This window comes from Pongo abelii, chromosome X (genome assembly GCF_028885655.2).
Source record: "Pongo abelii isolate AG06213 chromosome X, NHGRI_mPonAbe1-v2.0_pri, whole genome shotgun sequence".
NCBI classification, from domain to species: domain Eukaryota; kingdom Metazoa; phylum Chordata; class Mammalia; order Primates; family Hominidae; genus Pongo; species Pongo abelii.
Window position 1 is genome coordinate 70,583,621 of NC_072008.2, and position 13,860 is coordinate 70,597,480.

The following is a 13,860-nucleotide window of genomic DNA, read 5'->3' on the forward strand; positions in this document are numbered from 1 at the left end:
TCCTCCACGGCCACCACCTCTTGGTGTTCCACTGCTTGAACTGCTGTAGGAATCAAGTGGAGGAGGGTACCCCCTTTCCATAGAAGGGCAAAGCCCTCTTTCTTGTCTGCCAACCTGATCATGACCACTTGAGTAGAGATCACTTCGGCTGCTTGAGTAACTGTCTCGACTTCCACCATATCTGTCACGTGAGCTGCTGTAATCATCATAGCGACTGCTTCCACCACAAGATGGCAGGGGCCCTCGTGTAGGTGGAGCTCTCTACAAGAGGGCAGCGGTTCCCTTCGAGGTGGACCTCAGTAACTATCTCTTCCACGTGATACAGGAGCTCTTCCTCCCATTCCACTGCTACTGCGAACTGGTCCTGAAGGTGCAGATCTCTTAGGAGGAAGACCCCCACTTCTTGGTGGTGGTCCTCTTTTTACTGGGAGTGGTCCCCTGGAAGAACTCATGTTAAAATTTATGGAATATCCACCAGTCATCCATCTGTCCTCCCCGTGAGGGAGGTCCCCTGGTTCCTCCACTTCCTCCTCTTCCACCTCTAAGAACTCTTGGAGGGCCTCTACTTCTTGGAGGTGGAGGCGGTCCACGTCTACCACTTTCAAATGATGGTTTGGTGGCTTGTTCCACCTTGATGGCTTTTCCATCTAATGACTTTCCATTCATGTCTCTGGCTGCATCCTTAGCGTCTGCTGGGATTTCAAAGGTGATAAAAGCAAATCCTCTTGATTTGTTGGTTTCACAGTCTTTCATCAAGTATACTTCCACTATTCGTCCATATTTGCCAAATACTGCTTCAAGAGCTTTCTCATTTGTTTCCGTATTAAGCCCACGAATGAAGAGCTTTCCTGGGCTATCTGCTTCAACCATTTTTTGTTTTTTTCCGGTGAGTTGGAGGAGTTACAATGGGTTCAAGCTCCAAAGAGCTCACCGATAGGGGCTTCCTAGCAGCTCAGCACCAGTGGTGGCTGCTGGGTCCGAGGACCGAACCGCGAAGCCGCTAGCACTACTGTGCAACCGCAATTCACATTTCAATGGACATTCTGGTATGGACATATATACACCTTCACACATTTCTCACATTATTTCCTTAGGATAAATCCCTAGAAGAGAAATTGCTGGCTGTAAATTGCATTTTATTTTAAGATTATGCCAATTCAGATTATTCCCTAAGTTCCACTGACCTAGCTCTTTTTCTTGAGTCTAAAACAGCTCAATTTCTCAGGTTGATCACAAGCAGCCTGTCAAGGGTCTCCTCTTCTGCACACTGCTCTCTTTAAGACGCTCTCCTAGTTTCACCTTCCAAAACTCCCCATCTTTCCTTCCAAATTCATAATGCCCATTCCACCCCCAGTTTGCCTGGAGGGAAGTTCAATTCATGTAAAAGCTGATTTGAGTGTATAATCTGGAGTTAGGTAGTGTGGGTTCATATTACACCTTTGATACTGATTAGCTATAAGATGTGATCGAGATACTTAATATTTTGATGTTCCACTTTCTTTATCCCAAAAGTAAAGATGATACCCACCTTATAAACAAATTGGGAAGATTATATCAGCCAATGAACATATGTAGAAGGAGCATTGTCTACTAGCCTGGGCAACATGGTGAGACCTCCATCTCTACAAAAAAAAAAAAAAAATAGTTAGGTGTGGTGGTGTGCACATGTAGTCCCAGATACTTGGGAGCCTGAAGTAGGAGAATCACTTGAGTTCTGGAGAGTGAGCCTACAATGAGCCATAATCATGCCACTGTACTCCAGCCTGGATGACAGAGCAACACTCTCTCTCAAAAACAAACAAAGAAACAAATAAGAAAAGAAGAAATATTGTCTAGTTCATAGTGAGTGTTTAATAATTGATATATTATTGGTTGTATTTCCTCTTAATAAATGACTAGAATGGGTCATATTTCAGAACATATTTCTGTGTTTTAGGGAGACTTATGTCGCAGTCTGAGGGAAGTTTAAGAGTCTCATTTCACCTGAAGAGTAGCTAAAGATTTATCTGAATTGTGTTTTCCTTCTTGTTTTGGTCTTGCTCAGGTGTCAGGGAAATCTCTGAATAAATTAAATTATGAAACCATTTGCTTTAGAATCACTCTTGTTGGTTACTCATGGGCCATATCACATTGAACTTTCAACAAGTTTACATATAGCACTAGCAGTTTTCTGTGAGTTCTCTCACAAATGGATTTTCAATTAGCATTTCATTGTCAGTTTGAGCTCAGTCTTATGTAATACAATCCTTTCGACATTTTACCATCAGTAACAGGAGCACAATGTAAAATAAAACACACTAGCTAAAAATTAAAACAATTGAACTCATGGAGATATCAAGTAGAATGATGGCTACCAGAAGCTGGGAAGGGTAGTGGGGAGGAGGGATTAGGGATAATTAATGGATACAAAAATGTAATTAGATAGAATAAATGACATCTAGTATTTGATAGCACAACAGGATGACTACAGTCAACAACAATTTATTGTACATTGAAAAATAACAAAAAACATACAATTGAAATGTTTGTAACACAAAAATTAATTATAAATGCTTGAGGTGATGGATACTTCATTTACCCTGATGTGATTATTACACTTTGTATGCCTGTATCAAAATATTTCAGGTATTCCATGTATATACAACTACTATGTACTCATAGGAAAAATCAAAAAACAAAACAAACCATGTTGGGGAATACACTTTAATAGAAATTTATATGCAACTGTTTCCATATACATCTTGGGATCAAATTGTGTATATATAAATATATATACACACACACATATATGTGTATATATATATGTCTGTGTATATATATATGTGTATGTGTATATATATACACATACACATATATATACACATATAGTTACCTACTTTTATTATTTAACAATTAAACATTTTTCAATGTCTATAAGGGTTTTATGTGTGATTTTAATGGCCATATTTTAATCAAATTATGTACTTATTTTTATTGAACCAGTCCTCTTTTGTAGAGTATTAAGGTTGTTCCCAATTGTTCAATGATGATAAATGCAGCAATAAACATTTATGTACATATATTTCTTGAATGATTCTGATTATTTCCTTAGGGTAAATTCTTAGAAGTAAAATTGTTGGATAAGAAGGATGCACGTTTAGATTTATTTGGTGATATTGCCAAATTGTCATTCAGAAAGGTTACACTAAATTTTTACTCCCACTCAGTATTTGTTTTCCTATACTCACCCAAACCCTGGGTATTAGCACTTATAAATTCTTTACTAATTTAATAATCTCTGTCTCCAGATGATATATCACTTTAATTTGTACTTTTTGGATTACTAACATATTTTAAGTTGTTTAACAACATGGCTCATACCTGCAATCCCAACATTTTGGGAGGCCTAGGAGGGAGGATTGCTTGAGGCCAGGAATTCAAGACCAGCCTGGGCAACATACCCAGACCCCATCTCAACAAAAAAATTAAAAAATAGCTGGGCGTGGTGGCATGAACCTGTAGCTCTAGCAACTTGGGAGACTGGGGCAGGAGGATCATTTGAGCCCAGGAGTTCAAGGCTGTAGTGAGTTGTGACTGTGCACTGCACTCCAGCCTGGGCAACAGAGCAAGACTCTGTCTCAAAAAAAAAGTAAAGCTCAGTGCAGAGGATGTCAAGATTTGCACTCAGGTACCAAAAACTGACTGAAGAACAGGCTGCTGTAGATGTGGCAGTAAAGCAGCTTATGTGGAAACTTTTCAGGGTTTTAGTTGACAGTCAATTCAGTATAAGCCAACAGAGTGATATGGTTGCCAATAAAGCTAATTTAAATTTAGGAGGGCATTAATAAAAGTTTAGCATCTTGGACAAGAGAGGTGACAGTCTTACTTTATTTCTCTTAAATCAATCTGCACCTGGGACACAGCCCACACAAGCTGTAGGTCCAGATGATTAACTGTGGCTCAAACAGTTCAATGTATATCCAGAAGAGAATGAGCAGTCTGGAGAAAGAAGAGGAAATGTGACCTATGAAGAGTGGCTGAATTATCTTAGAAGAAAAGAAGACTGAGGGGACTGTGGCCTCTGTTTTCAGAGCTTGGAGCAATCATGGGGCAGAGTGAGTAGGTACATTTTGGGTGGTGACAGGGTGCAAAGCAGGATACAAGGGTAAATATCATGGGAAGAGTAATTTCAGCTCAACACAAAGAATCCCATTCTAAAAGTGATCTTGGAAAGGTCAGCCTGGAGTGATCATTTCTCATCATCAGAGTTATTCCATCAGTGGCTGGATGACTACTCAGCAGGACTTTATTTGAGAGGTTCAAACATGGAACAGAGGCTTGCACTAGATGCTTTTAACCTCCATCTCAGTCCTGATGTTCTAGGTCTCCATAAATGCTACTGCTCCTAATCATCTTACTCAGAGCCATAGGTCCAACAGCTTTGCTGGGGGAGAAGACTTGTAAAGCAGTGTGTCTCAAATTTAAAATGCATGCTAAATACTTGTTAAAAAGTAGGTTCAGATTCAGTAGATCGTGAAGGGGGCCTGAGATTCTGCATTTCTGTCAAATTCTAAGTGAAGGTAACAAGTCATTAGCACGAATTTTAAATTAGGATGATATAGCCCCCCAAAGGGTAAAAATTTACTCTTGATGTGGGGATGGAGGAATCTTAGCTATTACCATGGTTTATGGACTTCCAAAGGGCCACAGTATATAAACAGTTATATATTAAATGCATGATATTAACATTTTATGGGTGAGATGATGTGGAAAAAAAATTTAGAAACAATAAAAAAGGCCAAGAAATACTATATTGGAGAGTCGTCTAGAGCAATGGCTTTCAACCTTGACTCAACATTAGAATAATTTGGGGAGTTTTAATATTTTGGATTCCTGGACTACACCCTTAGAGAGTCCCTCCTTATTGGGCTGACATATGCCTTGGACATTGGTTTTTGTTAAAGCTCCCTAGATTATTCTAATGTGTGACCAAGCTCAAGAACCACTGGTCTAGAGAGAGGGTAAGAGGGTAAGATGCAGAGATGAGAGAAAAGCTGTGCGAGGCATGTGGGAGCTGAGGATAGGCATGGATTATTGAAAAAAATGGAAGACCCCCTAGAATATTCAACAGCCACCATTTCATGTTAAGGGCCTTGGGAAAGTGTCAGAATGTCACTTGTCCTGTTATTGGGTGGAAAAAAAAACAACATAAAAAACAAGGAACCAAGGCAGAAAGAGGAGAAGAACACTGCATGGAGTGGCAATTAAAAGGGTAGAGTCTGCAATAGACTGATACAGAAGCTGGGTCAAATGGTAGTTCTGTTTTTAGGTCTTTGAGGAATCATCACACTGTATTCCACAATGGTTGAACTAATTTACATTCCAACTAACAGAGTAAAAGTGTTCCTATCTCTCTGTAGCCTCACAAGCATCTGTTGTGTTTTTGTCTTTTTAATAATTGCCATTCTGACTGGCATGAGATGGTATCTCATTGTGGTTTTGATTTGCATTTCTCTAATTATCAGTGATGTTGAGCTTCTTTCCATATATTTTTTGGTTGCATAAATGTCGTCTTTTGAGAAGTGTCTGTTCATGTCCTTTGCCCATTTTTAAATAGGGTTTTTTTTTCTTTTAAATTTATTTAAATTCCTCTTAGACTCTGGATATTAGACCTTGTCGGCTGGACAGGCTGCAAACATTTTGGCTAGATCAGTTGACTGTATTTGTGTGGATTTATTTCTGGGCCACCTATTCTGTTCCATTGGTCTGCATGTCTGCCTTTATGAGGCTCTGTCTCAAAAAAAAATTGTACTTTATCTCTGTATTTCCAGGGCATAGCACAATTTCTGCAACAAAGTGGTTATTAAACAAATGTTTATTCAAACTAAGCTAAAAGTTATGGAAATTTAATGTCTTGGCAATTATGGGATGAATGATTGCTAAATCTCTAGCTATACCATAGGGTGGGCCAGGGCCCATGACTAGCACTTCCAAGTGCCAGGTAGAAGGCAGAATATGACTTCAACTTAAAAAAGAGGAGCCATGGGAGCCAAATTACTGGGGTCTGTAGACAGGAAATAGTGAGAACCAGGTATTGTCAGTCTAGATTCCTTTTCAGCAAAAGGTTTCCTGGGTTGACCAACATGATAGAGGTGCTCCAAGCCACGACTGCTAAAATTTAGCAAGTAGAAAACACTTCAATTTACTCTAAAATCCTGTAACTTATCTTTCTCTCTCAAGTGTCTCTCCTATTTAATCCATCTACACTGCCACCAGAATTGTCTTCCCCAATACCTCTTAACTTTCCCTCTTATCATAAACCTTCAGATGATCCCTATTATGTCATATTCATCCACCCTTCTCAGCCTGACCATATAAGCTCTTTTGTAACCTGACCTCAACCTCTGTAAGCAAAGTAGATAGCCATTCTCATATAGCACCTACCTTCTTGTCCTTCATACACACTTCAGACAAATGGGTCTTAAACTTGAGAACATATCAGAATCTCTTGGGAAGCCTGTTACAAAATGCATATATACTTCTCCCCCAAATTCTGACTTAATAGGCCTGAAGTGAGGCCTTCAAATTACTTATTTTTAAACACTCATACCAGGTGATTCTGAGACAAGTGGTCCAGAGACCACATCTGGAGAACTGCCAAAGACAGTCCACCTCTATTACTTTGCCAACAGGTGACAGCTGCTCTAAGAATTGTCTGACTGGCTTATTACACCTTGATGTGGATGCATTTCAGCTTATCAGGTTCTGTCTGCCCAGACACCTACTAGCCAGATATTCCTAATGTCCTGCCTCAGACTGATGGGATCTGCTGCCATAGATACCATTCACATGGCATTTATTATTTCTGAGTCTATAATCAGCTGCCAGTCCAATGTCTGGGGTTTGCTGCTGACCTTTATCTGGGACTTGGCTCCCAAGATTTTTTGACTTGCTTTAACCTGATGTTCAGGGCTAATATTCAGGCAGTTTACACCTATATGGCAGTGCCAGTTCCTAAATACTGAAATACTTCCATGCCAGTTGGTAAATAATAACTGCACTAAGCCCCTTGTGTGTCCCCCATTGTTCCAGTCCCTCAATTTCTACTCCCATACCTTCCTGGAATCCAGCAACTAAAAGGGTAATACCTCCAGAACTCTGCTCCAGTATTACAGGCCTATATCCCTTCAGATGGATTGCAGCAGTATTATACAGTGTATTAGCCTGTTCTCATGCTGCTAATAAAGACATACCAAAGACTGGGTAATTTAAAAAGAAAAAGAAGTTTAATGGACTCACTGTTCAACATGGCTGGTAAGGCCTCACAATCATGGCAGAAGGTGAAGGTGGAGCAAAGTCACGTCTTACATGGTGGCAGGCAAAAGAGCATATGCAGGGGAACCTCCCTTAATAAAATAATCAGATCTTATGAGACATATTCACTATCAAGAGAACAGCACAGGAAAGACCCACCCCCATGATTTAATTACCTCCCACCAGTTGCCTCCCACAACAGTGGGAATTATGGGAGCTACAATTCAAGATAACATTTGGGTGGGGAAACAGCCAGACTATATCATACAGGATAGTAAATATTTTGAATATTACTTCTATGCGTGCCCAATCTTTTTGTTTTTTTCCAAGACAGAGTCTTGCTTTGTCGCCAAGCAGAGTGCAATGGCACAATCTCTGCTCACTGCAACCTCCACTTCCTGGGTACAAACAATTCTCCCACTTCAGCCTCCCTCATAGCTGGAATTACAGGCACCCGCCATCATGCCTGGCTAATTTTTATATTTTTGTAGAGACAGAGTTTCACCATATTGGCCAGGCTGGTCTTGAATTCCTGACCTCAAGTGATCCGCCCACCTTGGCCTCCCAAAGTGCTGGGATTACAGGTGTGAGCCACTGCATCTGGCCTGTGCCCAATCATTTAGATCTTTCCTGACTACTCGGGATCCTGACCTGCTCCCAGTTGTTAGTTCCACTGTCTGACCTTAACTTCTCCAGATGTTTGCATTCAAAGGCCAGCAGCAGCCCAGTTACTGGGTACTTAATGAAATGAAGGCAGAAATAGATGTTCTTTGAAACCAATGAGAACAAAGACACAACACACCAGAATCTCTGGGACACATTTAAAGCAGTGTATAGGGGAAATTTATAGCACAAAATGCCCACAAGAGAAAGCAGGAAAGATCTAAAATTGACACTCTAACATCACAATTAAAATTAGAGAAGCAAGAGCAAACACATTCAAAAGGTAGCAGAAGGCAAGAAATAACTAAGATCAGGGCAGAACTGAAAGAGATAGAGACACAAAAAACCCTTCAAAAAATCAATGAATCCAGGACCTGGTTTTTTGAAAAGATCAACAAAATTGATAGACTGCTAGCAAGACTAATAAAGAAGAAAAGAGAGAAGAATCAAATAGATGCAATAAAAAATGATAAAAGGGAGATCACCACCTATCCCACAGAAATACAAACTATCATCAGAGAATACTATAAACACCTCTATGCAAATGAACTAGAAAATCTAGAAGAAATGGATAAATTCTGGGACATGTACACCCTCCCAAGACTAAACCAGGAAGAAGTTGAATCTCTGAATAAACCAATAACAGGCTCTGAAATAGAGGCAATAATTACCAACCAAAAAAAGTCCAGGACCAGATGGATCCACAGCCGAATTCTACCAGAGGTACAAGGAGGAGCTGGTACCATTCCTTCTGAAACTATTCCAATCAATAGGAAAAGAGGGAATTCTCCCTAACTCATTTTATGAGGACAGCATCATCCTGATACCAAAGCCTGGCAGAGACACAACAAAAAAAGAGAATTTTAGACCAATATCCCTGATGAGCATCGATGCAAAAATCCTCAATAAAATACTGGCAAACCAAATCCAGCAGCACATCAAAGAGCTTATCCACCATGATCAAGTGGGCTTCATCCCTGGGATGCAAGGCTGGTTCAACATACGCAAATCAATAAACGCAATCCAGCATATAAACATAATCAACGACAAAAGCCACATGGTTATCTCAATAGATGCAGAAAAGGCCTTTGACAAAATTCAACAGCCCTTCATGCTAAAAACTCTCAATAAACTAGGTATTGATGGGCTATATCTCAAAATAATAAGAGCTATTTATGACAAACCCACAGACAATATCATACTGAATGGGCAAAAACTGGAAGCATTCCCTTTGAAAACTGGCACAAGACAGGGATGCCCACTCTCACCACTCCTATTCAACGTAGTTTTGGAAGTTCTGGCCAGGGCAATCCGGCAGGAGAAGGAAATAAAGGGTATTCAATTAGGAAAAGAGGAAGTCAAATTGTCTCTGTTAGCAGATGACATGATTGTATATTTAGAAAACCCCATCGTCTTATCCCAAAATCTCCTTAAGCTGATAAGCAACTTCAGCAAAGTCTCAGGATACAAAATCAATGTACAAAAATCACAAACATTCTTATACACCAATAACAGACAAACAGAGAACCAAATCATGAGTGAACTCCCATTCACAATTGCTTCAAAGAGAATAAAATACCTAGGAATCCAACTTACAGGGGATGTGAAGGACCTCTTCAAGGAGAACTACAAACCTCTGCTCAACGAATTAAAAGAGGATACAAACAAATGGAAGAACATTCCATGCTCATGGACAGGAAGAATCAATATTGTGAAAATGGCCATACTGCCCAAGGTAATTTATAGATTCAATGCCATCCCCACCAAGCTACCAATGACTTTCTTCACAGAATTGGAGAAAACTACTTTAAAGTTCATATGGAACCAAAAAAGAGCCTGCATTGCCAAGACAATCCTAAGCCAAAAGAACAAAGCTGGAGGCATCACGCTACCTGACTTCAAATTATACTACAAGGCTACAGTAACCAAAACAGCATGGTACTGGTACCAAAACAGAGATATAGACCAATGGAACAGAACAGAACCCTCAGAAATAATACCACACATCTACAACCATTTGATCTTTGACAAACCTGACAAAAACAAGAAATGGGGAAACTTTTTAATTTCCCTATTTAATAAACGGTGCTGGGAAAACTGGCTAGCCATATGTAGAAAGCTGAAACTGGATCCCTTCCTTACACCTTATAAAAAAATTAATTCAAGATGGATTAAAGACTTAAATGTTAGTCCTAAAACCATAAAAACCCTAGAAGAAAACCTAGGCAATACCATTCAGGACATAGGCATGGGCAAGGACTTCATGTCTAAAACACCAAAAGCAATGGCAACAAAAGCCAAAATTGACAAATGGGATCTAATTAAACTAAAGAGCTTCTGCACAGCATAAGAAACTACCATCAGAGTGAACAGGTAACCTACAAAATGGGAAAAAATGTTTGCAATCTACTCATCTGACAAAGGCCTAATATCCAGAATCTACAATGAACTCCAACAAATTCACACACACACAAAAAAACCCCATCAAATGTGGGCGAAGGATGTGAACAGACACTTCTCAAAAGAAGACATTTATGCAGCCAAAAGACACATGAGAAAATGCTCATCATCACTGACCATCAGAGAAATGTAAATCAAAACCACAATGAGATACCATCTCATACCAGTTAGAATGGCAATCATTAAAAAGTCAGGAAACAACAGGTGCTGGAGAGGATGTGGAGAAATAGGAACACTTTTACACTGTTGGTGAGACTGTAAACTAGTTCAACCATTGTGGAAGACAGTGTGGCGATTCCTCAGGGATCTAGAACTAGAAATACCATTTGACCCAGCCATCCCATTACCGGGTATATACCCAAAGGATTATAAATCATGCTGCTATAAAGACACATGCACATGTATGTTTATTGAGGCACTATTCACAATAGCAAAGACTTGGAACCAACCCAAATGTCCATCAATGATAGACTGGATTAAGAAAATGTGGCACATATACAGCATGGGATACCATGCAGCCATAAAAAAAGATGAGTTCACGTCCTTTGTAGGGACATGGATGAAGCTGGAAACCATCATTCTCAGCAAACTATCGCAAGGACAAAAGACCAAACACTGCATGTTCTCACTCATAGGTGGGAATTGAAAAATGAGAACACTTGGACACAGGAAGGGGAACATCACACACTGGGGCCTGTTTTGGGGTGGGGGAGGGGGGAGGTATAGCATTAGGAGATACACCTAATGTAAATGACGAGTTAATGGGTGCAGCACACCAACATGCACATGTACACATATGTAACAAACCTGCACGTTGTGCACAAGTACCGTAGAAGTTAAAGTATATACATAAAAAAAAGGTTTTGTAGCCTGTATAAGGAATTCTAGGCAGGTGGGAGGGGCTTAAGATAGTGAGTGTCTATTGCTGCCTTTGAAATCACACTGTACCTACATATAAGGCCACCCAAGTGTTAAACCAAGCTGAGATTTTAGGATATAATAGGTTAGCTTTGTCATCAGATGAACTTAAGTTTGAGGGTAGACTCTGTTATATATCAGTTGTGTGACCTTAGGCAAGTCACTTAATTCTCTGCATCTCAGTTTTCTTGTCTACAAAATTGAGATAATGCCACCATAACAAGGTTGTTATATGAAATAAATTTATTAGCCCAACAAATATTGAGTGTCTTCTCTGTGCCAGGCACTGTTCTAGATATTTGTTCCTCAAAGTGTGTTCTATGTACTAGCAACATTGGCATCACCTGGTAGCTTATTAGAAATGTAGAGTCTTAGTACACTTAGAATCTACATTTTAACAAGAAAATCAATTGACGTTAACATTTGAGAAGCACCGTTCCAGACAGGCCACATTTCTTGAATATGAATGCGGCCATTCCAAGAGAAAAAATAAAAACCTGTTTGAGGGCAAGGACATTTTGGATTTTGTCTCCTGAATCTGTGAAGTGGTAATAAAAATGATAGACAACTCTGAAGAGCAGGGGCCACTATTTGAATGCCTGCCCAGGAAAGGAAGGATACATTAGGCAGGGGCTGTGCCTCTAATACCTGCACCCAGCTCCAGCTGATTGTTGCAGTATGTGAATGCCAGCCCAGGACTGCCAGACCTTCTGATTTTTTCAAGAGAAGCTGGAAATGCAGAATATCATAGAGAAGGGGATGTGCTTCACTCAGACATATTCCAAATTCTTTCACTCCTATCTAGAGACCTCTACTGTTGTGCTATCAATTTGTGATCTAGGCTAGCAGCATCTGCATCATCTAGGAGCCTGTTTGAAATGCTGAATCTCAGGCTACATTACAGACCTTCTGAATTAGAATCTGTATTTAAACAAGAGCTTGAGGTGGTTTGTATGCACAATAAAGTCTGAGAAGCACTGCTTTGGTGCTGGGGATACAGTAGTGAACAAGGCAGCCAAGGCCTCTCTTTCTCACAGAGCTTACATTCTAGTGGAAAGAGACAATACAATAGACCTGTAATCTGATAAACAAGACAATTTTAGATGGTGGTAAGTACTGTGAAGAAAATAAAACGTGCAGAATGGCTTCTTCACTCACATGGATGGTGCTTAAGCTGGGCCCACAGATGAACTAGGAGAACCTAAACTGCGATGGCTAGATACTCTGGAAACTCGCTGGACATCTCTCTCTTCATGTGACTTCTCTACATGGGTAGCATGGGCTTCTTCATAGCATGATGTTCTTAGGGTAGTCACACTTGTTACAAAGTGGTTGGCTTTCCTCAGGACAAGCATTTCAAGAGACCAATGAGGAAACTCATTAGTCCAACAGAAAATGAAGGCCTACTCTGTGCCAGGCACTGTTCCAGGTTCTTGTTACAAGTGCTGTTCTGATTTAGCCTCTGAAGCTTTACAGCATTACTTCTGCCACTTTCTACTGGTTAAAAGGGAGTTAGAGGACCAGCTCAGATTCAAGAATATAAACTACATAAGGATGTGAATAAAGGTGGTATGATTCCTTGGGGAGTCTCACCTTTGAAGACTAGCTACCAGAGGAAGTAATATTTGAGTTGAGACCTGAATGGTGCAAAGGAGCTAACAATACCAAGTTCTGGGCAAAAAGCACTGCAGATAGAAAAAGCAGGCTGCTAAGGCCCTGAGACAGGAGCAAGGTTGAAATATTCAAGAGACATAAGGAGGACAATGTTGTTAAAGCATAGCATGTAAAGGGAAGAGTCATAGAACATGAAACTGGAGAGGTAAGCAGAGGCCACATTATAAGTGAGGAGTTTGGATTTTACTCTAATCACAATGGGAAAGAACTGGAACATTTAAAGCAGGGAAGCTACGTGGCCTATCTTCTACATTAAAAGAGACCTACAACATTCTGTAAGCCAGTTGTCCTGGAGTCTTCAAAAATGTCAGTTGTGAAAAACAAAAAAGGGTGTGTGTGGGGACATTCTAGATTTAAAAGGACTGAAGAGACATGACACAAAATTTATAGACATCAATGGGTTTCCAGATAGAGAACAAACAGTAAATCTAAAAAGCACATTTTTTAAACAACTGAGGAAATTAGAAGGTAGAATGCATATTAGTTAACATTGAATCAACACTTACTTTTTAAAGTGTGATAATACCACTGTGATTATATAGGAGACTATTCATGTTTTGGAGATACAGGCTGAAGTGTCCGTGGGTGAAATTTTATGATGTCTGCAATTAACTCTTTAAATGGTTTAACAACAATCCTGTGTGTGTGTGTGTGTGTGTGTGTGTGTGTGTGTGTGTGTGTAGATAGATGGATGGAAAAGAAGTACTCATTACACTTTCTTTTTAGAATGTGTGCTATTTTTTCAACTTATCTGTAAGCTTCAAGATTTCCAGAATTAAAATCTGGGAAGTGAAGGGGAAGGACCTGTAAATTGCATTCTACACTGTTTGGTATATGATAGATGGTCAATAA

At 39.8% G+C, this 13,860-nt stretch overlaps 1 protein-coding gene across 1 annotated transcript; it reads right to left on the reverse strand.

Moving 5' to 3' along the window:
* Positions 1-264: 264 nt before the first annotated feature.
* Positions 265-877, reverse strand: LOC100937012 (RNA-binding motif protein, X chromosome-like). The gene has a single exon (XM_054544234.1). The coding sequence runs from the start codon at positions 868-870 to the stop codon at positions 454-456; it is 417 nt and encodes a 138-aa protein (XP_054400209.1). The 5' UTR covers positions 871-877; the 3' UTR covers positions 265-453.
* Between the last annotated feature and the right edge of the window lie 12,983 nt (positions 878-13,860).